The 27,894-nt window shown below is 43.7% G+C and overlaps 3 protein-coding genes across 5 annotated transcripts in view; 2 read left to right on the forward strand and 1 right to left on the reverse strand.

The window, feature by feature from the left end:
* LOC140476588 (synaptosomal-associated protein 23-like) overlaps positions 1–1,701 on the forward strand; it is a 28,803-nt gene extending 27,102 nt beyond the window's left edge. Inside the window, exon 8 of the mRNA XM_072569408.1 lies at positions 134–1,701. Within this exon, the coding sequence (XP_072425509.1) occupies positions 134–199 (66 nt within the window). The 3' untranslated portion in view covers positions 200–1,701. The remainder of the gene's footprint in view (positions 1–133) is intronic.
* A 421-nt stretch (positions 1,702–2,122) lies between these two features.
* Positions 2,123–10,201, reverse strand: lrrc57 (leucine rich repeat containing 57). 2 transcript variants are annotated; one of them, XM_072569406.1, is made up of 6 exons: positions 9,983–10,201; positions 7,143–7,330; positions 5,801–5,936; positions 4,910–5,178; positions 3,444–3,629; positions 2,123–2,708 (listed from the first exon to the last, which is right to left on the reverse strand). In XM_072569406.1, the coding sequence occupies exons 2-6, from the start codon at positions 7,224–7,226 to the stop codon at positions 2,667–2,669; spliced, it is 717 nt and encodes a 238-aa protein (XP_072425507.1). In that variant the 5' UTR covers positions 7,227–7,330; positions 9,983–10,201; the 3' UTR covers positions 2,123–2,666. The 2 variants fall into 2 exon arrangements, with proteins under 2 accessions (XP_072425507.1, XP_072425508.1); XM_072569407.1 differs by lacking the exon at positions 9,983–10,201 and adding an exon at positions 8,019–8,145.
* haus2 (HAUS augmin like complex subunit 2) lies at positions 10,187–27,894 on the forward strand. Of its 2 annotated transcripts, none has more exons than XM_072569410.1 (7): positions 10,187–10,287; positions 11,098–11,204; positions 18,439–18,543; positions 19,982–20,051; positions 22,410–22,542; positions 23,855–23,963; positions 24,706–27,894. In XM_072569410.1, exons 2-7 carry the CDS (start codon positions 11,115–11,117, stop codon positions 24,820–24,822), a joined length of 624 nt encoding a protein of 207 aa, XP_072425511.1. In that variant the 5' UTR covers positions 10,187–10,287; positions 11,098–11,114; the 3' UTR covers positions 24,823–27,894. The 2 variants fall into 2 exon arrangements, with proteins under 2 accessions (XP_072425511.1, XP_072425512.1); XM_072569411.1 differs by lacking the exon at positions 10,187–10,287 and adding an exon at positions 10,350–10,972.

Below are 27,894 nucleotides of genomic sequence, written 5' to 3' on the forward strand. Positions count from 1 at the left end.
TAGGTGCATTAGTTAGGGGAAATGGTTCTGGGTGGGATACTGTTTGGAGGGTCGGTGTGGACTTGAATAATTAGGAGTGGGAAGGGAAATATTGTAGGTGCGAGTGCTGATTGTCTGTCTGTGTATTCAACAGGCTGATGCTAACAAAGCTCGGATTGATGAAGCCAACCAGAGAGCAAACAAACTCATCCAGAATTAACACGGAGCTGAACTCCAGACTTAACCTTGAATGTACAGCTTCACCAGTCTGTATCCCTTTCTATGGGAGTCACTGCCTTCCTATGCCTTTCTGCATCTTGATTTCTCCAAACAAGTTAAATATTTTGAATTAGTGTAAGATCTGAATTGGTGCCAAGTGACTCCTGGCGCTTTTCATAAGTGTACAGTCTCCAAAGCTGAACTCCGGAGTCATTCAGCTGACTGATTTCCACCCCAGTGGCCTCAAGTTTAAGTGGCTTTTGGCAGCAGTTTAATCATTGTACGTTTCCAGCATCTGCTTGTGTTTTTTTTTTGGGTCTATCAATGGAGTGACTATGGAGGGCTAACTGTAAAGGTTAAAACTGGGAACTGTGGGCAGTTCAAATAAGCAATAGCTGGGAGACTGATCTCTCTCTTCTTGAATTCCACTTTCTACTTTCATTCATCCATTCCCCCTCGGCAAAAACACCACCAGGTTATCTTAAATTGGTGTTTGATCTTTCAGAGAAAAACTGCATTGGCCAAAGTAAGACCAGAGAGGAGCATGCTCTGAAGGGATGAGAATGAGTAGTTTGATTATATATGATCTAGCATGGTGCTGTTCCTACAGTGCAAAGTGTATTTTTAATTTTGCCCCAGAATGTTTTCTGGATGGAAGAAGCATTATGATGTGTGCTGGATCTCTGATCGTGAGAGAATTATGATTTTTGGTGGGCAGTCAAATCTGATTTGAACAACTACTGCTGCTTGATAGTGACTGTAGAAATGCTGTTTTCTATCAAACCACCAGGCCCTGGACCTTCCCATCAAACCCTAAACTCTCCTCAAGGCTTCCTATTCACCCTGATCATAGGTTTTCCTGTCAAAACTCAAAATGCACTGGACCCACTGACTGCTTGTTAATCTGTCTTCTCCCCCCAACCCATTCTGGGTCTTGCTGTCAACTGCAAGTTATTTGGCTTTCCTATCAGCTTCAGCCATCTCACCCAGTACCCAGAGCACTGCAGCTGCTGGATTCTAGTTACTGATCTACAACCGACCTGTCTTTAAGCCTCCGTTAGGGGTCTGGACAGGGTACTGATCCGATGATCAATTCTTAAGTGAAATCAGTGACTACGAAGATTCCAAAAGGCACTGAATTCAAAGTTGGAAATAATGTGAAATAATCTGTCCATGAGGTAGATGTTTGTATTTGTTCATGTTGCTTGGGCAAAGCTGGCTGTCTCTTTGGGCAAGGGTCACTACACAAAGCCTTTTTTTAAAAATAGAGAATGCCCCTCCGCTTCATGTCATTACTTACTATCAACTACTTGTACAGAAAAGAAAATAAGCAGTGGTCAGACTGCACAGACTATTTCCAGTGCTTTGGGGCTTGCTGTAATATATTGCACACTTAATTTCTCTAATATTGTAACTAATAATGTTTTATAGAAATAATTAACTCAAACATAACTGTGCCTGAAAACATCTCGTTTCTTTTTCTAAATAAATCCTTAAGTCATTGATTGAAGTGAAACTGGTGTTATATTGGATTAAGGACCTCTGAACCTATTGATTAGAGCATTGGTTTTAAAAATGTTATTTATGCAGTGAGATGAAGCTTCATTCAACCATTTCTAGGTTTTCTTAAGTCTACCTGAACTGAATATTACTTCAGGCCAAAGTTAAAGAGCTAATTTCTGGTAGGGAGAGTATTATTGGTGTTACCTTTGTAATTTCTTTGCTCTCTGAATTATCTTTGTGATGCAGCTAAATTTCAAACTCCTATTTACCCCTCTCACTACCCTTTTTAAAGTGTAACTATAGGTTTTCCCCATGCCTTAGTTTGTCTTTTAGATAGTCAAGCAGGGCAGAGGAAGTTTTACCCACACTCTGCCCCTAACCTGAATTCCCTTCAAATCTAATGTTAAAAAACTCAAGAAAATACTTGCACATAGAATACTTTATTTTTTTTATATACAAAGTGCTGTTTGAAATGATGGGTTGGATTGGAGTCTAAATTCCACGACTAGCTGGCTGCACTGTCACCTTGAATTAAATGCTGAGTCTAAGCAGAAGTATACCCAACAGCAGCCTCTATATACCAGCAAATCACCATTTCAAAGCAGAGGGTGAGCTTGAGGTAACTGAAGCCATCCGCTTGCATAAACCTAATTTCAGCACCTGTCCCATATTCAGAATTTATGTACAAAGTGCGACTGTAGTGTATAAATCAGGACTGTCCAGGGCTGTGTGTCCATGTTTACAGCAGCTTGAAGACAGAGTACAATGCATTATATAGATTAAAGACAGTATCAGTTTTACTAACACCAATAACTGGAATGTAGGCAAGCCTGAGGACCATGGCATCATATCATGTACTGCCCCTTTCCACTGTCTCCTTCAATGAATTGGAGTTGCCTCCCCAGTATGGTCTATTGCAGGTTACTACTACCACCATCTATGGCTGAGGGAGGAAGCTCAGACCTTCAAGAGAATTTCTTCTTTGTTGCTGTGAAGCGATCCATGTACTGAGGGAAGAAAAACACGACAATAGTCCACTCACATTTTTGTCTATTTCAGGAGCTTAACCCACATCTGAACTCTATCATGTCTACCATCACAATTCTTTAACCCTGCCCCAAAACACATACTCAGAACTGAACGTCTACACCCCACCCCCAATCAACCATCAGTCTTCACTCTGTGGAGTCGAGTTTGCATCAACGTTGCAGGATTTAGTCACCCGGGTGCTGGCAGATGGGACTAGATTAGGTTGGGATAGCTGGTTGGTATGGACGATTTGGACCAAGGGATCTGTTTCCGTGCTGTACATCTCTATGACATCAAGAAATTCAAATGAACAGACTATTAGGAATGTCAGTTACTACACCCTCCCCTTTCAAACCTCCTTTTTCCATTTAGCTCACATTCCTTTTTAGATTTAGATTGACTGATGTGAAAGGTTTTGGGGAATGAGTAGAATTATACCAGGTACTAAGGAAATGGCTTTCGGCAGGATGGGAGTATGGGCAGATTCCAGAAGTGGTATTAGATTGGATGGTTCATGTGAAAAAAAACACTAGTGAAGACTGGATGAGCCTGTTTTTGTCCTGGTATTTTGTGAATTAAATAGTGCCAAAAGACAGCATGGGTAAAATCTCAGATTTCCACAACCTATTGCAGAAATGTCTGGGTTTCCATTAAGATCAAAGTAGCACATTAAACTAGGCATATGTTGTTGCCCTTAATATACTTCGACCAACCTTATCATAGCCCTCCAGATCTCGCAGGTTCTTAATTTCAAAAAGATTCCCTTCCACGGCCAGCAAGGCAATCTGGGAGTCAGCCAGGATACTGACAGGAATCATGGAGATTTCTAAACAGTTCTCTTCAATCCGTAAAACTTTCAGCCGGGGACATCGGGCGATGTGTGACGAAATCTGAGAGATCTACAAATGTGAAATGGTTACTTAAATTTAAAACCAAATCATTGTGAAGCTAGCGGTTTTTAGAAGACAAATTCAAGAGCACTGGTGCTCTTCAGCAATATATTCTACCTACCCTTCAAAATGAGATTCTGAATTAGCATGTGCACGTAAATAGATAGCAATTTGTCAAAAATATTGTACTGATGGATTTGTACAATAAATTGAATTATATTGAAACTTAATGAGTTATCTAATTGATTCATGGGGATCAATGCTGTTTTAACATTATCAACAACACCTCAGTTACATAACCAATACACAGTATACTGTTCTGCCCTTCAGGTGAAAGTGAGTACCTGACGAAGGGCTTTTCCCCGAAATGTCGATTTATTTTTTTCCTGCTCCTCGGATGCTACCTGACCTGCTGTGCTTTTCCAGCACCACACTCGACTCTGTTCTGCCATTCAGTTACATCCTGACCAATGTGTGTGTTAACCTCATTTATCCACCTTGGTTGTAAAACCCTTAATTGCACCTGTGTAACAAAAATCTATCAATCTCTGTTTTGAAAGATTCATCCTAACCCTATCTCCCCACCCTTTTCAACTTTGAGGGGATTGATCTGAACTGACTAGGTTTAATTCTAAAGGTCGCATGCCCTTGTTCTGAGGTAGATATTCTTTTATAGCTGCACTGTGAAATGAAGCAGTCAGCAAGAATACCTCAATTTGGTCATCCCTACCCCTCATATCTTAAAAGGAATACATTCCTAAGCTGTGCAGCTGGATCTCAAAATTGAATCCAGTTAGCTCCTTATCATTCTGTTAAAACTACACTGCAATCTGTCCAATACGCACATCTTGAGATGCGATGGTAGCATCCCCATCTCTGGAGCATAAGGCCTGGGTGCAAGTCCCACCTGCTCCAGGGAGTGTCATAACATATCTGAACAAGTTGATTAAAAATATCTATCCTTCTGAGACACATTATCCAAAAAGGAATGCAGTGCGTCAGCTGAGGTCAAACAAGAGGATAATATAACTTCCACCACTTTGTAATCCAGCCCTTTTGAGTGAAAAGCTAACTTTCATTAGGTTTTTAAAATTTTCACCTGTACTTGCCCATTGGTTTCTCATGTACTCTACCTCCTAACCTCTTTCTCATCTCACATGACTAATACAGACAGGACAGAGTGTACAACTCTCACAATGCACAAAATTTACAACATAGAGACCACGTCCCTCCCCGGCCCAGTACAATGCTATTGTTTTATTGAGCCGCAGCAGTTGGTAGTGACAGACCTGATTCTGGTTGACATTGAGTTCAATGGCCTGCAGCTGCTCCACTTCATCCGGCAGACGCTGGATTCGGTTCTTGGACAGATCCACCACATCCAGGTGCCGGAGGTGGCACAGCTGCAGTGGGAATTCCCGAAGCTGGTTCCCAGATAGATTCAGGGTCTTTAGGGCTGCTAGCTGGCCAAAGCTGGAGGGGAGCTGTCTCAGTGAGTTACTGTTCAGGTGAAGGGCCTCCAGTTTCTTCAGTTTTCCCACATCCTCAGGGAGAACAGCTGATAGACAAGACATCACAGTAACCAAACAAAATTTGTTCAGCGGTGGAACAACTAGTGAGTAATCAAGCTACTGGATCCTTCTGAAATGTTACAAGAGGGAAAGGGTTCAGATTCGTGGTGCAGTGGGATCCACTGAAAGGCAGGAGAGGTCTGTACTGTCGAAAAAGGGGCTGGTGACATGGTATGTATGAGAGAAGGGTTGAGGCTCTTGGGATTGGAAACACTGGATACAGGAACGTAGTTCTGGGACAGAAGTACTTTATACAGAATGGACAGGTTCCACCTGAACAAGACCAGTGTCCTTACTGACAGACTATCTTAATTGTCATTGGAAATTGTTAGGCTGTGAAGATGGAGCAGAAAGATAAAAAGAATCTGGGTAAAAATGAGAGGGAAAGAAAGGAAAACTAGAAAAAAAATTCAGGAAGAGGAGCAATTCAAAGAAAAATGGAAGCAAGAGTTGTGTTTGTTGATGCACAAAGCAGGGTGAATAAAACTGGTGAGCTAGAGGTACCACCTGCTGTGGGTGGCGGGGGCTGACATACATGGTATCAATGGAGCCATATCCAACGTGGGGCTGGACTAGGCTGTGTGCAACTGATCACTGAATTAGCCTTACCCAATTTATTACTGTTGAGATTCAAACTCTTCAAAGTTGTGAAGTGGCCAATGACCGAGGGCAAGGTCTCAATCTTATTCCCTGACAGGTCCATTGTCCTCAGACTCGATGCAAGTCTCTGTAGGTCCATGGGAAACTGAATAATGAGAAAATATAAATGTCAGCTATTTTAAATCAGATCCACACAGAGGAAGGGGCACAGTTTAATTTGTCACTCACTCCAGGACTAGTAAGCACATTCAGAACAATATGATTTGTCAGGACAGGAAATATGTATTTCACAAGTAAAAAAAAATCAGTATCAAAATACAAATCAAATCAATCATTTAAACAAAGCAATTAATAATGATGTCCACTAAAAAAAGTGATTCGCAGCAGATCCAGTAAACACTCAGATCCATTTCCACTGTTCATTCCGTACACCATTTACCCTAACCTCACTGGCATTCCATCCTCTTGATCACCAACAAGCTCCTACCCCACATTCTATTGGATTCAATGCCCCCACCCCCCCCACACCTCTGTCCTTCCACTTGCACCAATTGACCCCTTCCCTTCCATCCCTACCTCTGGCCGCTCCTCACCTCATTGGCCCACATCCTAATTCCCTTACAACTCACTCCCCACTCTCCCCCTCACCATCCCCTCCCTCTACCCATCCCAACAACATTTCCTCCACCATCCCTGTACTCTCCATTTCCCTCATATTCATCTATAAGTCCCCCTCTCCATCCATTCCTGGTTTCTCCTTCCCTCCGGGAGAAAGTGAGGACTGCAGATGCTGGAGTATCAGAGTTGAAAAATGTGCTGCTGGAAAAACACAGCAGGCCAGGCCTCGGATGCTGCCTGGCCTGCTGTGTTTTTCCAGCAACACATTTCTCTTTCCCTCCCTCCATCTACAATCTCCCTCCTCTCGTCCCTATCCTTCTATCATTCCCCCGGCTCTCCCCTTTCCTCTTCACAATCACCCATCATACCGCCCACTCCTGTCCATCCTCCCCCCATCCCCAGACACTCGCGCCATACCATCTCACCACCATTTCCCCTCCATCTATCAACACCTCATTCTCCCAACATCTCTCCCTCCTTGCCCTCTCCCTCTGGCTCACATCCACCCTCTCCTTCCCTCAACTATCCCACCCCACCCCATCCCCATCCCACTGCCATCCTTCCCCCACCCCATCGCCACCCCCTTCCCCTCCCCCTCAGGCTAACCACTGACATGATTCGATTCAAATCCTATCCACAGCTATTTCATTGTGAAATCACAAAGCCAGCACTGCTTTCGCCTACCATCCACAGACAAACCCTGTAACTCATTCCAATTCCTGCAAATTCTCACCTCATTCAGGCCTTTCCCTGTGAGTTGGAAGACCCCTGTCTTCTGTGCAGTTTCCAGATGAGCTTTTAGGGCACTGTTCCCCATGGCAGAACTGCGTAAATCCCAAATTAAAAAAAACACTATCTCCCCACTCTCCAATCACATCCACGTTTGCTCCATAAAGGTTCCACGATTCCTCCAGATTATACCTAAAATGAAAGCATTGAAGTTAACAAATAAGGACCTCTGAACCCAACAGGTAACTGCTACCTATTCTAATAGTTAAAACTATCTTCAGGCACAATCACACATCTCTCTCCAGTGGAAACCAGATGGGTTTTCAACAATAATTGATCACAGTATTACAGTCACCAATTGTCAATAAAAATGGCAGCTGGTTCACTAAACTCTGCTCTATTTAACTGGTCTGGCACGGTATTTATCTTTGACGCTAGATCCAACAAGTCTATTACCCCTATCATTGATTCAACTGTTGTCAAGTACAATTAGGGAACGGCAACAAATGCTAGTCTAGCCAGCAATGCTGCTTCCCAAGAACAAATAGAAAGAAAAACTGATGAAGGCAAGTTTTCCTGTACATTTTCTTGCAACTACTTCCCTCTAATTATCTCAGTCTATATTAGAATAATTGAAGTATTCCGATATCACTACACTAATTCTTGCATGATGTTATAAATTGCCGCATAAGCTTTCTTCTCTATATCCTTACACTCTATTTGGTGGCTTAAAACATACAATCAAAAGGATAAAGGTTACGCTGACAGCCATAGATCATTTGGTAGCACTTTTGCCTGTGAATCACATGATTATGGTTTCAAATCCCACTTCAGAGGTTAAGGATTTAAAAGGGGGGAAATATCAAATATGAGGCCCTACTGTAGCATTGATGGTATGTGGTACTGTTGGAGGTGCCCTCTTACAGATGAGGTGTTAAGCTGGAAGCTCTTCCCTGTGTTCTGGCAATTCTTCAATCAGCATCACCAAAATAAGTTAGTAGTCATGATCATATTCCAAAAGAGAAAATGCTGGAAAATCTCAGCAGGTCTGGCAGCATCTGTAGGGAGAGAAAAGAGCTGACGTTTCGAGTCTAACTGACCCTTTCTCTTTTGGTTTCAGATTCCAGCATCCACAGTAATTTGCTTTTTATGTCATGATCACATTGTTGTTTGTGGGAGTTTGCTGTAAGCAAATTGGGTGCTACCATTCCTACGTCAGTGACTCTACTTCAAAAATACTTAATTGGCTAGGTGCTTTGTGATTATATAGTGACCACCGAAGGTCTGTCGAAAAAAAAATCTGACTTTCTTTATACCTGAAAATTGATGTACCAATGTAGCAATAACGAACTAGATGGGAAAATTGAAGTCCATAGGATTAGAAGGTCCATTACAACATAATACAAAATTGGCAAAGGGACAGAAAACAATAGCAAACTGATTTTCAGATATATAATGTCAGTACCACTGCTCTTTTTGATATTTATTAATGGCCTGGGAATGGGCAGACAGGACACAGTACCAATGAGAAAGTAGCATCAGAGAGCAATAAACAACGTTAACAACAGCAACAGATGGGAAGTGTGGGGGGTGGGGGGGGGAATAGCAAGCAGGAAGTAAAGAACTGATGGAATAGGAGGATATATGGAATTTGGAGCAATGTCTTTAGACAGAAAGAATGAGAAAAGAGGCAATATATGATAAACAATCAGGCTGCTTGCCTACACACAAAGAACTGGATAATGTTAAAGCTTGGTTGATAAGTGACAATTAGACCAGAAAAAAAACAGGATCAGGATGTTCAGTCCCAAGCACCTGTTCATCAATTCAATAGAATCATGAAATGCAACATTCCTAACACCTATTTTCTTGTATTCTCTCCAGAACCCTCAATTCTTCTACTGATAATGAAACTATCAATTTCAGCCTTAAATATTCACAAGGACTCTGCTCCACAGCTCTCTGTGGCAAGGATTTCCAAAGACACTCAACCCTCAGAAGAAATTCCTCACCTCAGTCTTAAATTGGTGTCCCTCTACTTTGAAACAATGCCCGCTGGTCCTAAACTCTTCCATGAGGGGGAAAATATGCCCTCAGCACTCACCCTGTCAAGCACCTTCAGAATCCTATATGTTTCAATGAGATCATCTCTCATCCTTACAAATTCCAGTGAGTAGAGTCCTAACCTGATTAAACTTTGTTCAATATTCAATCCCTCCATAACAGGGATTATCCTAGTAAACTTTAAGTGACAACTGTGCCCAGCAATTACTAACTGGAGGACGGATAGGGAGGTGTATGAAGCGGATACTTGGGATGAGGAGTTTGTTTTATGAAGAAAGGTTGGGCCTGTACGATTAATGTTTAGAAGGATGGAGGGGGAAGGGAGGACTTGATTGAAGTGTACATGATGGTCTCGACAAGGTGGATTTGGGGAAGGACATTTCCTGTTGCATACGAATCCAGAAGTAGGGTACAAGGTTTTAAAATGAAGGACAGCCCATGAAGCGCAGAGATAATTGGATTTTTCTTCTCTCATAAGATTTGGAAGTCTGCCTGAGAAGGGCGGTGGAGGCGGGGTTCTTCAGGCAGAAGAAGAGATTCTTTTCAGGCAAAGGACGGGGTGAATGTGGAACTAGAAATTGAATGAGAAGCAGAGTTAAACTTCTGGATGTAGGTTTGCTCGCTGAGCTGGAAACTCAACCTGAGCTACAAATCTGCTCAAAACTCGCTGAAGTTAAACTTGTGGGCCCCACCCCACCGTCTAATGGTGACGATCTGGTGATTTGAAGAGAGATCCCGTGTTAAGGGGGGGGCTGGTGAGCCTCAGGCCCCACTCAGTACCTGTCTCTGAAGCCTGCACGTCCATCTGTTGGGGCTGGGTGGGCGGCACTGGCTCTATCTTCTTACAGAGACAGGCCCAGGGTCCATTCATCCCTAAGGCGGAAACCGACCGCCAAATATTCCCCCCCGGTCACTTCCGCTCGGGCCGAGCCCCCTCCGCCGGTGCACCGTCCAATAAAGATCCGGGGCTCCTGCCGTCCGCTGTCCCCATGGTAACGGGTCAGGTCACCTGATCTGTGGGGCCACGCTCGGACCTTATCTGTCAGCGCGTGAGATCGGATGTGACCTCATCAGCGCGCGACGCGGTGAGTAACGGCCTGAGCGGGAGAACAACATCAACTGATTGCTCCCCCCCCCCTTTAAAACCACTGATACCCTTCCCTATTCTCACCACTCCTCCCCTACCCCTCACCCTCACCCCCTCAAACAAATGACAGGCCCACCTCAAGCCACCCCTTTCTACCACCACCTTCCCCCCCCCCCCCCCCCCCAGCCCTTTCTCATCACCTCCATCCCACAAACCATCAGCCACCCAACCATCCCATTCCCCATCGATAAAACCACATGTCTCTGACAGCACCCACCCCCCCAAACAAACGCCTATCCTCACAATAGGCCCATTTCCATCCACCTCACCTCAAAAACTAAACCGTTCCTGCCAGCATACACCACCCCTTCTCTGCCTCCAACACTTCATAACGACCATTACACTTGCCCCAACCTTCTATGAACCACTCAAATTCCCTCTCCACCCCCACCCCCCCAGCATTCATCCAAAACCACCAGCTGCATTAAACCCCTCCCAACACTGGGCAAAAGTGAAGACTGCAGATGCTGGAAACCAGAGTTTAAATTAGAGTGGAGCTGGAAAAGCACAGCAGGTCAGGCAGCATCCGAGGAGCAGGAAAATCGACGTTTCAGGCAAAAGTCTGCCAACACTGCCCAACCCTCCTCCCGTTTGGAACTTGTGCTAATGATCTCACCCTTTGTGTGAGCAGGACACTTAAGTTCATACAAGTGCATAATAAAGAGAAATCTTGCTGCACACACCTTGCAGTGAGCCTCTGACTGTGCTGAACTTTTGAGGTTATTTCTTTCTGCAATCTCTTTTTCAGCCTATCTTCAAGTGAGAATGCAGTCTTCAAATCCATGGGAGCCAACAGTTGAAAACCCAGCAGCCCGTTTCCTTGAGAGGTGTGTTGGAAAGGGATTACTGACACAGGTATGGCTGGCTAAGCTCGGGACTAGTTTAATGCATCTTGTGCTTTTAAATGCCCATATATTTATTCATTTTCTGTTTTTTAAAATTAGAATTGTTTCCATGGCCCTACTCATCTATGCAGCTGTCCTTGACTTGAGCCTAGTCGATAACTGTGAAATCTAATCTAAAACTGTCTCTTTGATGGATGTTCCATTGCCCCTCTATCTGATGTTTGCTTGCATTGACACCACTTCCATTCTCAGTAGAATCGCTCAAAGAAAGATTTTTATTTCTATAACTTTTTTCATGACACCCTTTGTTTTCCAAAAGGCTTCATGATTCATGAAACACTTTTGAAATCTTGGAGCCTAAGAAACACAATTCTCATTTCCACACAGTAAATGACCACAGACAACAATCTGATAATGACCAGTAAGTTTTTTATTTGACAGAGGGATGAATATTAGCCAGGACACTAACGAGAACACTCTGCTCTTCATTGTAGTCGTGACCGAAACACTCTAGTATACCCAAGAAGGTCTTGGTTTTAACGTCACATTTGAAAGAAACTACTCCTGACATTGTGCTTCCGCTCAGTGGTGGATTGCGATGATAGTCTGGATTACCTGCTTGAGTCTCTCTATAGGAACTTGAACTTACTATTCTCTGATACAGAAACACACATGCTATGCCTCAGAACCATGGCTGACTTGGGCCCTGGTCATTGTAGCAGGCATCCTGCAAAGTCAACCTGGTTGTGATCAGACATTGGACTTCTCATTAGGTCAAAAAGTGTGAAGCTGGAAAAGCTCAGCTAGTCAGGCAGCATCCGGGGAGCAGGAGAGTCGATGTTTCACTCTCTTAGCGGAGCAGGTAAGGGCTGTTTGGCAGTGGCTGCTTGAAGGCTCGGTGACGTTTGTTCAATGGTTTAAATTTGAAAGTTTTTTTGTAAAAAAAAAAGCGCGGAGCGGACTCGGAAGCTGGTGTAGCGCAAGCTTACCTGGGTAGGTTTTTTTTCCCTATAAAAGCGTGCAGGAGAGGAACCCGAGGCACGACAGAGGTAGTGCCTCCCACCCGCCCTCCTCCTCTAACCTAATAATAAGACCCGTTGTGGTTAGCAGGTAAGTGCTGCATTTTGCTTGTTCTATTCTTTAGACCTAGTTTTTTTTTGAAAGGTTACTTTTAGAGGGATGTCAGTGAAGGCAGTGCAATGTTCCTCTTGCAACATGTTTGAGGTGAGGGATGCCGTGGTCGTCCCTGCTGATTACACTTGCAGGAAGTGCACCCATCTCCAGCTCCTCCAAGACCATGTTAGGGAACTGGAGCTGGAGTTGGATGAACTTAGGATCATTAGGGAGGCAGAGGGGGTCATAGATCGGAGCTTTAGGGAAGTAGTAACTCCAAAGATTGCAGACAGATGGGTGACAGTGAGGGGGACTGGGAGGAAGCAGCCAGTGCAGGGACCCCCTGCGGCCGTTCCCCTCAAGCACAAGTATACCGTTGTGGGGGGGGGGGGGGGGAAACGACTTACCAGGGGTAAGCAATGGGGTTCAGGCCTCTGACATGGAGCCTGTCCCTGTTGCTCAGAAGGGAAGGGTGGAGAAGAGCAGAGCAATAGTTATTGGGGACTCGATAGTTCGGGGCACAGATAGGCGGTTTTGTGGGGGTGAGAGAGACTCACGTTTGGTATGTTGCCTCCCAGGTGCAAGGGTACGTGACGTCTCTGATCGTGTTTTCTGGGTCCTTAAGGGGGAGGGGGAGCAACCCGAAGTCGTGGTCCACATTGGCACCAACAACATAGGTAGGAAGAGGGATGAGGTTGTTAGGCAGCCTTTCAGGGAGCTAGGTTGGAAGCTCAGAGTTAGAACAAACAGAGTTGTCTCTGGTTTGTTACCCATTCCACGTGATAGAGAGTCGAGGAATAGGGAGAGAGAACAGTTAAATGCGTGGCTACAGGGATGGTGCAGGAGGGAGGGATTCCGGTATTTGGATAACTGGGGTTCTTTCTGGGGAAGGTGGGACCTCTATCAACAGGATGGTCTACACCCGAACCTGAGGGGCACCAGTATTCTTGGGGGGAGGTTTGCTAGTGCTCTTTGGGGGGGGTTTAAACTAACTCTGCAGGGGCATGGGAACCTAGACTAGCTTTAGGGTGCAGGACCTGGAGTGTAGGGAGGTTAGGAACATGGCATCAATCTCGAAGGAGGGTGCCTGTAAACAGGAAAGTGGCTTGAAGTGTGTATACTTCAATGCGAGAAGTATATGAAATAAAGTAGGTGAACCTGCAGCGTGGGTTGGTACCTGGGATTTCGATGTTGTGGCTATTACAGAGACATGGGCAGAACAGGGACAGGATTAGCTGTTGCAGGTTCCAGGGTTTAAATGTTTTAGTAGGGTCAGAGGTGGGGGTAAAAGAGGGGAGGTGTGGCATTGCTTGTCAAAGATAGTATTACAGCAGTGGAAAGGACGATGGATGAAGACTCGCCATCTGAGGTAGTTTGGGCTGAGGTTAGGAATAGGAAAGGTGAGGTCACCCTGTTAGGAGTTTTCTACAGGCCTCCTAATAGTCCTAGAGACGTAGAAGAAAGGATTGCGAGGATGATTCAGGAGAAGAGTGAAAGTAATAGGGTGGTTGTTATGGGGTCTTTAACTTTCCTGATATTGACTGGGAAAGCTATAGCTCGAGTACGTTAGATGGGTCGGTGTTTGTCCAATGTGTGCAGGAGGGTTTCTTGACACAATATGTAGACAAGAGGTGAGGCCATACTGGATTTGGTTCTGGGTAACGAACCAGGCCAGGTGTTAGAATTAGAGGTAGGTGAGCACTTTGGGGACAGTGACCACAATTCGGTGACTTTTACTCTAGTGATGGAGAGGGATAAGTGTGCACTGCAGGGCAAGAGTTAGAGCTGGGGGCAGGGAAATTATGATGCGGTGAGGCATGACTTAGGATGCGTGGCTTGGAAAAGTAGGCTTCAAGGGAAGGGCGCAATCGATATGTGGAGCTTGTTCAAGGAGCAACTATTGAGTGTCCTAGGTAAGTATGTACCTGTCAGGCAGGGAGGAAAGGGTCGTGTGAGGGAGCTGTGGTTTAATAAGGAATTGGAATCCCTTGTTAAAGGGAAGAGGGCAGCCTATGTAAAGATAAGGCGCGAAGGTACAATGGGGGCGATTGAGAGTTATAAGGTAGCCAGGAAGGATCTGAAGAGAGAGCTAAGAGCAGCAAGGAGAGGACATGAAAAGTCCTTAGTTGGTAGGATTAGGGAAAACCCAAAGGCTTTCTATAGAAAGGTATATTCCTGAAGGTATGTCAGGAATAAAAGAATGACCAGGGTAGGAATAGGTCCAGTCAAGGATAGTAGTGGGAAGTTGCGCGTGGAGGCTGAAGAGATTGGGGAGACACTGAATGAATACTTTTCGTCAGTATTCACTCAGGAACAGGACATTGTTGCTGATGTGGATATTGAGTCACAATTAATTAGAATGGATGGCTTTGAGGTATGTAGGGAAGAGGTGTTGGAAATTCTGGAAAGGGTGAAAATAGTTAAGTCCCCTGGGCCTGATGGCATTTATCCTAGGATTCTCTGGGAAGCAAGGGAGGAGATTGCAGAGCCATTGGCCTTGATTTTTATGTCCTCGTTGTCTACAGGAATAGTGCCAGAAGACTGGAGGATAGCAAATGTGGTTCCCTTGTTCAAGAAGGGGAGTAGGGATAACCCTAGTAACTATAGGCCGGTGAGCCTCACTTCTGTTGTGGGCAAAGTCTTGGTGAGAATTGTAAGGGATAGGATTTATGAACATCTGGATAGGAATAATGTGATCAAGGATAGTCAGCATGGTTTTGTGAAGGGCAGGTCGTGCCTTACAAACCTTAGTCACCTTCTCAAAGAATTCAATAAGGAGGTGGACGAGGGTAAAGCAGTAGATGTGGTGTATATGGATTTTAGTAAGGCATTTGATAAGGTTCCCCATGGTAGGCTACTGCAAAAAATACAGAGGTATGGCAATGAGGGTGCGTTGGAGGTTTGGATTAGGAATTGGCCTGCTGGAAGAAGACAGAGGGTAGTAGTTGATGGTAAAGGTTCATCTTGGCGGTGTTACTAGCGGTGTTCCACAAGGATCTGTTTTGGGACCATTGCTGTTTGTCATTTTTATAAATGACCTGGAGGAGGGGCTAGAAGGTTGGGTGAGCAAGTTTGCGGATGATACGAAAGTCGGTGGAGTTGGTGACAGTGAGGAAGGATGTGTCAGGTTACAGCGGGATATAGATAAGCTGCAGAGCTGGGCAGAAGGGTGGCAAATGGAGTTCAATGTGGGTAAGTGGGAGGTGATTCACTTTGATATGAGTAACAAAAAGATGGGGTACTGGGCTAATGGTCGGATACTTGGTAGTGTGGATGAGCAGGGGGATCTTGGTGTCCGTGTACACAGATCTCTGAAAGTTGCCACCCAGGTAAATAGTGCGGTGAAGAAGGCATATGGCGTACTGGCTTTTATTGGTAGAGGAATTGAGTTCCGGAGTCCTCAGGTCATGTTGCAGTTGTATAAGACTCTGGTGCGGCCGCAACTGGAGTATTGTGTGCAGTTTTGGTCGCTATACTATAGGAAGGATGTGGAGGCACTGGAACGGATACCGAGGAGGTTTACCAGAATGTTGCCTGGTATGGTAGGAAGATCGTATGAGGAAAGGCTGAGGCACTTGGGGGGCTGTTTTCATTGGAGAAAAGAAGGTTTAGGGGTGACTTGATAGAGGTGTACGAGATGATTAGGGGTTTAGATGGGGTTGACCATGAGAACCTTTTTCAACGTATGGAGTCAGCTATTAGGAGAGGGCATAGCTTTAAATTAATGGGTGGTAGGTATAGGACAGATGTTAGGGGTAGATTCTTTACTCAGCGAATCGTGCAATGCCCTGCCAGTAGCAGTGGTGGACTCTCCCTCTTTATGGTCATTTAAATGGGCATTGGATAGGCATATGGAGGATAGTGGGCTAGTGTAGTGGGCTTGGATCGGTGCAACATCGAGGGCCAAAGGGCCTGTACTGCGCTGTATTTTTCTATGTTCTATAAACTCTTCATCGGGAATAAGAAGGGCTTATGCTCGAAACCTCAACTCTTGCTCTCTGATGTTGCCTGACTGGCTGTGCTTTTACAGCACCACACTTTTTGACTCTGATCTCCAGCATCTGCAGTTATCTTTAGGTCAACCTAGAATGCTGGTGGATTATAAAACAAGCTACATCTCAATCCAGATCCTCAGTTGCTCAAGCATGCATACTTGTCAAGTTATAGACTACAAAAACAGACCCTTCAGTTCAACGTGGCCATGCCAACCAATCTGACTTTGTCTCATTTGTCAACATTTGGCCCATATTCTTCCAAATCCTTTCTAATCATATACCCATACAGATGAACTCCAGACATATGCGAAAAAGTTGTCCCTCAGGTCCTTTTTAAAGCTTTCCCCTCTCACGTTAAATATTTATCCTCTAGTTTGGGACTTGTGCACTCAAGTAAAAAGACCTTGGCTATTCACCCTATCCATGCCCATCATGATCTTATAAACTCCTATAAGGTCACTCCTCAGTCTCACTCCAAGGGACAATAACCCCAGCCTAATTAGCCTCTCCTTATAGCTCAAACTCTCCAGTCCTGGCAACATTCTTGTAAATCTTATATGCAACCGCTCAAGTTTAACAACATCCTTTCTCTAGAAGAGCAACAAGAATTGTGCACAGTATTTCAAAAGTGGCCTCACCAATTCATGTACATTACGGTGGCTCAGTGGTTAGCACTAATGCCTCACAGTGCCAGGGACCTGTGTTCGATTCCAGCCTTGGGCAATTGTCTGCACATTCTCAATATGTCTGCGTAGATTTCCTCCAGGTGCTTGTTTTCTCCCACAATCCAAAGATGTGCAGGTTAGGTGAATTGGCCATGCTAAATTGCCCATTGTGTTCAGGGATGTGTAGGTTAGGAACATTAGTAGGTACATTATTAGGTTAGATTATGAGTAGGTACATTATTAGGTTAGGTACATGTAGATTAATAGAGTAGGAGGAATGGGTCTGGGTGGGTAACTCTTTGGAAGCTCGGTGTGACTTGTTGGGCCGAATGGGATTCTATGATCTGCAACGTGACATCCCAATTTCTATACTCAATTTTATGGCCAATAAAAGCAAGGATACCAAACACCACCATCACCACTCTGCCTATCTGTACTTCCACTTTCAATGAACTATGCATGTGCACCGCGAGGTCTCTTTTATTTGGCAACACTCTCCAGGGCCTTGCCATTAACTATATGGGTTCTGCCTTGTTTTGCCTTCCAAAGTGCAACACCTCACATTTATCTAATAGATGCAAGTAAATCTATTGTAATTGTAGTTAGAAGTTATGCACTTGTTTCGTTCCCCAAAAACTGACATAGGTTACCTTTTTCTCCTGTGAAACAGGACACTTTGGATTTAAACAAGGTCCTGCCACACCTCAGCCCGTTGGCCCATCTGCCCAAGGTCCTGTTGTATTCTGGGATAACACCTTCACTGTCCATTACAGCATCTATTTTGGTTTCATCTGCAAACTTACTAGCCATACCTCTGATATTCACATCCAAACCATTTACATTAATGATGAAAATCAGTGGACCCAAAACTGATCGTTGTAGCACACTGGTCACAGGGCTCCAGTCTGAAGAGCAACCCTCCACCACACCTTCTGTCTCCTACCTTCAAGTCAATTTTGTATTCAGTTGGCTAACTCCCCCAGATCCCGTGTGATCTAATCTTACTAAGCCATATATCATTGCTACAGTAGGGATTGCTCCTTAGCCATGAGAATTGACTTGCAGAGCCAATTTTAAGTTTTCTCCTTTCTAGATAAGTTGCCTATGCTGAGTGAAACAAGGTTTCTCACTTGAGTCCTAATCTCTAAAATGATGAAAGGCTTTCCAATAGCTGATCTTTTCGTCCTATCCTTGACCCACCACTCCCTTAGTCCTGTCTCCTCTCTCAGCCTATAGACTAAATAGCAGTGCTTAGTGGCATATAAAAAACTTTATAAAATAAAAGCTTACCTTCTGATTCCTACTCAGTTCTGTATTGGGAAACGTGAGTATAATTTGTCGTTATTTCTAACATTATATTTGGAGGCTTTAGAAAGATGCACGTAAATCTATTGTAATTGTAGTTAGAAGTTATGCGCTTGTTTCGTTCCCCAGAAACTGATGTAGGTTACCTTTTTCCCCTGTGAAACAGGACACTTTGGATTTAAACAAGGTGGAGTTTGGAAACACAGTGCCATTTGTTGAACGTTTCAGACTAATAGATGAAATTTCACACACCAGGGCAGAACTTGAACAGGTTTGTAACCTGAGTATCTTTGACATTATAAGTCTAGATAATGTAATTCTTCACTATGTAAAGGGCAGGAAGGAGCCAAACAAAGCAGCATTTGAATTTGTGCAACTTGTGTCCCAAGATATTTTGCAAGAAGGGTTGCTTTAAAAAAAAAACTCTTGGCAGTGGTTTTGAGACCATACCTGAATACCTGGGGACAAGGGGGTGTTTTATTCATTCATGGAAAGTGGTCTTTGCTAGCTGTGCCAGCATTTGTTGCTCTTGAGAAGGTGGTGGTGAGCTGCCTTTGTGAACCACAGCGGTCTGATTGGTGTAGCTCCCACCAACCATGCTATTAGGGAGGGATTCCAAAAGCAACAGCGTACTCCTGCTTATGCACTAACAGCAGTAGCATTTGTTTATACAAGACCTTACTATAAAGGAGCACTCTGATATGTTCCCATCAGTGAATGTAAGGAGGGTGGACACAGAGCCGGAAGGAAGATGAGCTATGATGGAAACTTTTGTGAAACACTGAAATGTTGGCTTAGATTTCATATTGCAAATCTCTGCAATCTTTTGGTTTGGGCAAGCCTGCTACCCACCAAGTGACAGTTGACTTCTACAGAGAAAGATGGGGGAACTGAGGCATGAACAAGGCATGAGTCAGGGGTGTGATGGAATACTCCCCACTTGCCTGACAACTGTAGCTCCAACAACACTCAAAAGCTTGACGTCAATCCAGGATAGAGCAGCTCAGTTGATTGGCATCACATCCATAAGTATCCACTGCCTCCATCACTGACACTCAGTAGCAGCAGTGTGTACTATCTACCAAGATGCACTTCAGAAATTCACAAAAGATCTTTAGACATCACCTTTCAGACCCACAATTGCTTCCATCGTGAAGGATAAGGGCAACACGTGCATGGGAACATTGCTCCTTGCAAGTTCTCCTCCAATTCACTCACCATCCTGAGTTGAAAATATATCACTGTTCTTTCACTGTTACTGGGACAAGATCCTGGAACTCTCTTCCTAAGGGCATCGTGGGTCTACCTACAGCACACGAATTGCTATAGTTCAGGAAAGCAGCTCACCAGCACCTTCTCGGTGGTAACTAGGGACAGGCGATAAATGCTGGCCAACCAGTGATGCCCATGTCCCACAAATGAATTTTTAAAAAGTTATACTGGGTCCTTTTAACACTTACTGATTAGCATGTTAGCTTCTTGTTGTTCAAAATTCCATGATGCGTTCCTTTGCCAGCCAAAGCAGAGTCAATGTGTTAAAGGTCTAGAATCTATATAGGTTACAGGAAAGCTGAATCATACAAGGTTTTTACACTAAATATACTTTGATAATGCGATTGTAAGTAAACTAAAAGTGAAACATTTATCTGTCTTCTCTCCTACATTGATTGTGTGCCATGCTGTTACTAACATTTCTTCACTTCTATCAGAAATCTCTAGAGTTAAAGCTGCTGAAATTGCAGAATGCCACCGCAGATATTGCCCACCCAGTGTGTTTGGGTAAGTCTGTGGTTAATTTTGTGCATGTGAAGTAGTAATGGGAACAGGTAGTTTGCTTGGTGGAGTTGGCATATTGTTTTAAGTAGAAAGTGAGGACTGAAAATGCTGAAGATCAGAGTCGAAAAGAGTGGAGCTTGAAAAGCACAGTAGGTCAGGCAGCGTCCGAGGAGCAGAAGAATTGATGTTTCAGGCATAAGCCTTTCTTTAGGTATTTTGGGCGGGTGGGGGTGGCTGAAGCTGAGATATAAATAGGAGGGTAGGGTTCCTTACCTTCCACTCCATTAGTCTCCGGAGACAGTGCATCATGCTCTGCCATTTCTGCAAACTACAATCAGACCACACTGCCAGAGAGATAGTTCCATCCCCACCCCTATCAGCATTCCACAGAGACCATTCCCTCTGTGACTCTCCGTTAAGTTCAAGCTTCCCACTGACCCACCCTCCACTCCCGGCACCTTCCCTTGCTGCTACAAGAGATGTAAAACCTGCACCCACCTTCTTCACCCCCACCTCACCTCTAATCAAAGCCCCAAAGCATCATTCCATATCTGGCAGAGATTTTCTAAACACCTCATCTATTGCATCCCTTACTCTCGATGTGATCTCCTCTACATTGGGGAGACAGGATGCCAATTTGTAGAACGTTTCAGGGAACACATCTGGGAGACATGCACCAAACAATCCCAACACCCTGTCTCCTTGGTGGAGTGGGAGCTTCCCCTCCCACTCCACCAACGATATGCAAGTCTTGAGCCACCTCCACTGCCAAATCCCAGTCACCCAACGACTGGAGGAAGGATATCTCCTCTTCCACCTTGGGACCGTTCAACCACATGTAATCAATGTCAACTCTACCAGTTTTCTCATCTCCCCTCCCCCACCTCATCCCAGATCTAACCCTCCAACTCGGCACTGCCCTTTTGAACTGTCCTACCTGTCCATCTACTTTTCCACCTATCTGCTCCACCCTCTGCTCCAACCTATCACCATCACTACCCCCCCAAACTGCATCTACCTATCGTCTTACCAGCTGTCTCACCCCCATTCGCCTTCTTTATCTCTCAGCCCCTGCCCCCATCCCTCATTCCTGACGAAGGGCTTCTGCCTGAAATGTTGATTCTCCTGCTCCTCAGATGCAGCCTGACTTGCTGTGCGTTTTGAGTGCCACACATTCTTTTAAGAGACTGTAATGGCATGTAGGCCTGACTGGAGAGGATCTCTTCCCTCTTGGAAATTGGTTGAGATTTTAATGCTACATAATTTTTGTGGCATTTTGTCAACTCTCAAATGACCAGGTTGGTTGAATTATGTTTCATGACCTGCTCTGAGGGAGTTGAATTCAGATTGCTAATCTAATAGTAAACCATGAGTCTACTGTACAGGTATTTCTTTTGTATCGTGATGGTTGCATTCTTATGCAACCCAGCACTATATAAAAATTGTGCAATAAAGATAGCATTTAGTGTTGGTATTGCAGTCATGTTAGAGCCAACACATTTTAAACGTCCACGCTTTAGAAACAGCATTACCAATTTGTCAATCATGTTACAGCCAATTTGCGTTGATGAAACACGAGTCATAGCAGAACAAGCTGGCAGGTGGGATTAGATTGGGTTGGGATATCTGGTTGGTATGGACCGGTTAGACCGAAGGGTCTGTTTCCATGCTGTACATCTCTATGACTCTAAGCTGTGCGCTGCACCTCCTATCAAGTTCTGTTTCTAGTACATAGCCCAAATGAACAGTTTTTTTGCATTGTATGTGGGATACTCTGCTGTCAGATGCACCAATGTGGATACTAAGCGCTTTAGGGAGTGTGTGAATCTGAGAGATAAGGAATTGAACAAGCTAGATCCAAGAGTCCAGCTGTGCTTATCCCTTCGAATGTGCTGGGTGTACTTTAGATTAGGTTAGGTTCCCTACCTAACCTAACCTGTGGAAACAGGCCCTTCGGCCCAACAAGTCCACACTGACCCTCTGAAGAGTAACCCACCGAATGAGTTTAGCAGAATTTGCTGTGGATCATGTGCAGAAATTTCCAAACTTTTCAAATTCATCACGTCTGCTTGTGTTGAGTTAATCAGCTTTATTCCTGAACCAAACAGGGAGCAAATCAGGATCCTGCCCTTGATCCTTGGTGAATGACCTGCCAATTCTCAATGAAGAAAGACCATTTAGCTAAGTTGCCATGTGTAAAATGCTATTTGGTGTGAATTAGCATTTTTAAGAATGGGGAGATACCTGTAGGAGAGGAGAGACACTGCATTGATTTGGTGCTGTGTTGTTATGTACACCACGTGTCAGGTGTTCAATGTTGTGGCATTAAATGTTTAACACTTCTCTCTCTTGTATTGCTAGCTGAGAAGTACAATCGGCTTCAGTCGATGAACAGCCACTTGGAGGCGATCTTGCAGGAGACAGTGTTGCTGAAGCTGCGGTTAGTGCAGCCTATTTGCCATCAGTGTCTACCTGTTGAAGCCAATTGTCACAGGTGAGCTGTACATATCCCAGCTGCAACTGGGTTTAGCAGTGTTAGCACCATGGCAGTTAAATATAATTAGGACATATAAAATCCTTCCACACCTCAAAACCAATTTCTGCAGTAAAACCAATTGGATTCTGTGGCATTAGACTGTGGATTCTGCAACAAGTAAGCTCAGTCTGATTTTAATGAGGTTTTTGGATGGTGTTGCAATTTTTGTCGAGGTAAAGATCCTGATAGGTTAGAGTGAATTTGGGCTGGGAGAGAAATGACACATTGCTCACATTATTATTCTTCCCTTTCTGTAGAGGTTTGGTATGTACCCAATCAACGTGACACAGCTCAGTGGTTAGCACAGCTGCCTCACCGTACCAGTTCGATTCCAGCCTCTGGCGACTATGTGGAGTTGTACATTGTCCTGTGTCTGCATGGGTTTCCTTTGGGTGCTCCGGTTTCCTTCCATAATCCAAATATGTGCAGGTTGGGTGGATTGGCCATGCTAAATTGCCCATAATGTATAGGTTAGGTGCATGAGTCAGGGGTAAATGCAGAGTAACGGGGAATGGGTTTGGGTGGGATATTCTTCAGAGTCAGTGTGGACTTGTTGGGCCGAAGGATCTATTTCCACATTAAGATTCCAAGAAGATTCTAAGAGCATTCTAAGAATTTTAAGAACATTTCCACTTGTGCTGTGGAAAGAACAATCTGAATCTCCTTTGAGTGCATTATGAGAAAAATCAGATTAGTTATAAGTGTCAGTTTTGGCGCATCTGAGAGCACATAGCTCACTGAGTCAGGTGATTGTATCTTTGAGCCCCACCTCAGTGTGACTGCCACTCAGTACAGCACTTGCAGAATTGAACTAAAGTGACCTCAACCTGTCATCATCCAGCAACTTTCATGTTTGGATGTTGCCATTACTAAAACAGATTAACTCATCAGGATGAGCTTTATGACACTTTAAATACTCCATTGGGTGTAAAGCACTTTCGAGCATCCTGTGGTCATGAAAAGTGCTACTTCAATGCAAGTCTTTCTTTAAATAGTAATAAGATTTTATCTAAAACCCCAAAAGTGTGAGGGAGCTGGGTAAAAACAATTAACATAAGGTGCTAGAGTGAGAGATTACTGATATGAAGGGTTCTGGGTTATAAAGGAACTTGGGGGAGGAGGAGGAGGGAAGACGTGTTGCTGAGTAATGATGTGAGACAGCCGGATTATTGTCAGTAAAGATGCAGTGAGTAATGTTCCAAGCTTGAATCAAGACTGAATGTTTTGTTGCTACTTTCATCTCCCTGCTAATCACATTAATGTTTCCTAGGTATGTCTCTGAAATCTTGCCCATGATGGTTAATTTCATTGAGAAACTGGACTCCAATCTGGAGCTGATAAATACCATTCCTCAGGTGACCAAGAAAGTAAAGATAATGGTAAGTAAACAATAGAAATTTCTTGCAGTTACTTTTCCAACTATCTTAATGTTATTTCTGTATTTTTGTGAGGAACAGAACATTTTCCATTTCAGTCATCCAGTATCACACCCTGAATCAGATACAAAGTCAGTTTCCCATCAGACATTTTGTCTGAATCATGCAGCACCAGTTCAGTGAGTTTCATGGGATAATGTAGAAGAGGTTTTACTCTATATCTAACTCCATGCTATTTATATCCAGGGAGTGTTTGATGGGGACAGTGTGGAGGGGGCTTTACTTTCAGTTTACTTTCTCTTTTAAACGAAGAGGAGTTTCACTCTGTACCTAACCCTGTGCTGTCCCTGTCCTGTTTGATGGGGAAATCTGGAACGAGTTTTACTTTCTGTGAAAGAGCAGATGAAGTTTTACTCTGTATAAATCCCTGTTCTGGTAGAGAAAGCTTTACTCAATCTAATCCTGTGTTTGAGGATCTAGGAGAAGTCTACTTTCTGTTTGAACTGAGCTTTACTTTTGGTGTAAGAGGAGGTTGATTTACTCTGTATCAGTCCCTCTTCTGGAAGTGTTTGGGGACCATGTTGGTGCTCTATTCTGTGTCTATCCTCATGCTGTACCTGCCTCTGCATTAGAAATAAAACAATTCAGTTCTCTATCTCTTATGTTGATCCACTTGTGATAAGTAGAAAGATAATTAGTTAAAAAAAAAACTGTTGTCTTTTTAAACCATCTGCTTTATATTTAGGAAAATCTTGTTGCCAAAATGGTATCCGAGATACTGGAGCTGAAGGAACTGTTGGAGTTGATCATGAGATGGAGAGAGCAGCAGAAGACTGGTCTTGAACATCTGGGAAGTAAATGATGACTGCTTTTTGGGCTGTGAAATCAGAATTAGCCATTTGTTATAAGAATTTTTTTTTGAATTTCTAGATTTTAATGTATAAATTTCTTGTGGGTAGTCTTGATAGCAGAAATTAACCAGTGGTTGTGACTGCTTCCTTTTATCATTGATTATGGGAAGTATCCAGGTCAACTTTGTGAGTTAAACCACATTGCTGAAATGACTGACTTGACTACCCTCAACAGTCACAAGCTAATATGTCAGCACTGAACCCTTGGTCATTCCCTATAGAAAATAGCAGGCTGGCACATTTTATTTGGCAGAGCTATGCCTGAGATTGCTTAGGTAGTGACTGCTTTATGGGCATCTTTTCCTGGCAACCTTTACTGCTTTGGCACCTCACTCAAGTAAGTAGCCCACACAAAAAATGTCAGTAGAGCTGTTACACAGGGGCAGCCAAGTCCAATCTTGGCCTTGCCCAGTGTTCTGCCCTGTAGTTTCCAGCAGGAATCACTGAATTGTGATGAGGAGCCGACCCAAGGCTGATGCTTCCCAGCCTTCCCCAAACAGGAATGAAACCAGGAACCTTCTGTCAGTGGCTTTGCTGCACTAGGGCATGTTATCCTAGGCCAATAGGGGATCGATAGGAAGGTGTTATTTGATTCCAAGTGGACACTGCATTTCATCAGGGAAAGCAAGCCCAAAACATACCCAAAGATTAATCTTTGTGTTGAGTTATATTAACTTATTGAATGTTATGCTGTCAATGACCTTGCCTCAAAGGATAACATTTGCACACAATCTTGTGTATTAAAAAATTGGGTACAGTGATGCTTTCTTGTGAAATTTGTTTTAGCATATTGAGCCATTTAAAAAAAAATTACAAATATAAATTAGCAAACAGTGCACTAACTGTAAGCATATGATCAGTGGAGAAGCCACAAGAGTCTAGTGTTTGAAATACTTATCTCTCCAACCTTCTACCAATTACCAGGTCAAAATCAAAAATGTTTCAATGTGTACCATTGGCTTGGATAGGTGCAGTTGCAACAATACATCTCATGCTTGACACCCTCTAGGATGTAGGAGTTTGCTGAATCAACAACTTTGTTTACTGATGTGGAAACACCATTAGCTTTAGTTTCTGACCCCTTCAGCGCCTCCCCCTGCCATTTGCACAGGAGCTTGATTTGGACATATATCACTGTTCCTTTATTGATGCAAGCAGAATATTGGCAACATGTGGAAACTTCCAAAAAAAAGGGCCCAAAGTCATTGAAAAGCAAGGACTGAGGGGAGATTTTCCTGACATCCACCCAGCTGCACTGACTTCAGAGTTGAGCCATGGTTTATAAAAAAATGCAAGGGGGAGGACAAGGTGGAGTAGGTGACGTCCAAAATGGTACTATGTGTGAAGAGAGAAGTAGAGTCGTATTGCACTTGGAACATTAACTCTTTCTTTCTCCTTAGATGCTGCCAGATCTGAATTGTTGCAGTACTTACTTTTACAGAACAGCATCTATGTAGTCTTTTGTTCTGAAGCCAGTGGGTACTTCTGCTGCTGTGATATTCCTCAATCATGTGCCATAGTTAACTTTTATTGACTAACTCTCAAGAAAGCTTCTTCAATATTTTAAGTTATACTGCTTGAGATTGTTTTCCTGTAAATACAAGAGGCTGTCTTTTGATATGCTCTATTTCCCATCCAGCCATTGCTGCTCAGATTAGTCAACTCATGAATAAAGGCTGTTGTTCAGTAATGGGCCATTGTAGCTAGATTTGTCAGCAGCATTGTTGGGAATTAGTATTTTCTGAGATGGAATCAACACTAGCTTTGCAGAGAGCCTAATTACACCTGAGGAAGAAACATTCAGGAAGTAGACAGCAGGCAAGTGTGGCTGTTGTACAGACCTCTGAAGTCTGTGAATGTTAATAACTCCTGGAACCACAAACCAATACTGCAAATGTAACAGAAAGATTGGAGGGATGACCCAAAAAAAAGTCAACCAAAATGTTGGAAGCAATAGTTTGATAATTGTATGGAAAATGCTTTTGACTAGGGTTGCTGTGAATGGACAGAAATACATAAAGGGAATGAGTAACCACCCAAAATATTTGCAAGGATGTTACCAAGACTGGAGAGTTAGGTACTTTACATCTGCATCTGTCTTCAGAGTGGAAGAAACCAGTAGTATATCAGAACTGAGTTTCGGGAACAGGGAGTAGTGGCCATCACTACATTGGTGGCTCTGGGGAAGCTGAAAGGTCTGAAGGTGAATAAATCTGCTGGGATTCTGAAAAAGATAGCTAAGGAATTTGTGGAGGTGTTGGTGATTATCTTTTAGGAATCACTTGAGTCAGTGAGGGCTGGAAATGGCAAATGGAACACCTGCTTAGGAAGGAAGACCAGTTAGCCTGACCTCGGTCATTGGTAAGATTTGAGAGTCCATTAAGGGTGAGATTGTGATGGATTTGGAAGTGTGGGGTAAAATAGGGCTTTGACAAGGGGAGGTCATATCTGACAGTGTAACAGGGCATTGTTACTAAGTTTGCAAATAATGCAAAAATAGGTGGAGAGGCAAGTGTTGAAAAAGCAGGGAGGTTGCAGAAGGACTTGGACAGACAGTGAGCAGAGTAGCAGCAGATGGAATACAGACTCTGGAGACCTTGGTTTAATATTCTCAAGTTTAACATGCATGTTTGTTTAGCAATTAAGACAGAAATAGCTGAGTTGTTAATCAGTAAGTAATCAAGGAATACAGAGAAGCTGAACAGACATGGGCTGAATGGCCTATTTCTGCTCTTATAGCTTATGATCTAAATCCTCAACGGGTGGGAGTTTGAGGCTTTGAACCCACTGACACTAAAGTAACAGCAATATATGTTCAAGTCAGGATGGTGAGTGGCTCAGTGTGAAACTTGCTGTAATGACATTCCACCTAGTGCAACCAACTTCTGCAAAACTGGATTTCCAAATCAATGAAAACAAACCAATATTTAACAACATGTATGTCACAAAGCAGTGTGACTGGCCAATTTATTGTTCAGCATTAAGTTTTGCATTAAATAAAACAAACATATGTTCAAGTTAAA

Source organism: Chiloscyllium punctatum, chromosome 4 (assembly GCF_047496795.1).
Source record: "Chiloscyllium punctatum isolate Juve2018m chromosome 4, sChiPun1.3, whole genome shotgun sequence".
NCBI lineage: Eukaryota > Metazoa > Chordata > Chondrichthyes > Orectolobiformes > Hemiscylliidae > Chiloscyllium > Chiloscyllium punctatum.

Excerpts from the sequence above, each read along its gene's own strand:
- haus2 (XM_072569410.1), top strand. The coding sequence starts at position 11,115 with ATGCAGTCTTCAAATCCATGGGAGCCAACAGTTGAAAACCCAGCAGCC. Across the intron at positions 20,052-22,409 it reads TGCCCACCCAGTGTGTTTGG|CTGAGAAGTACAATCGGCTT; the intron begins GTAAGTCTGTGG and ends TTGTATTGCTAG. Across the intron at positions 22,543-23,854 it reads GTTGAAGCCAATTGTCACAG|GTATGTCTCTGAAATCTTGC; the intron begins GTGAGCTGTACA and ends AATGTTTCCTAG.
- lrrc57 (XM_072569406.1), bottom strand. The coding sequence starts at position 7,226 with ATGGGGAACAGTGCCCTAAAAGCTCATCTGGAAACTGCACAGAAGACA. Across the intron at positions 5,937-7,142 it reads CAGGGAAAGGCCTGAATGAG|TTTCCCATGGACCTACAGAG; the intron begins GTGAGAATTTGC and ends CTCATTATTCAG. Across the intron at positions 2,709-3,443 it reads ATCTGGAGGGCTATGATAAG|TACATGGATCGCTTCACAGC; the intron begins GTTGGTCGAAGT and ends TTCTTCCCTCAG.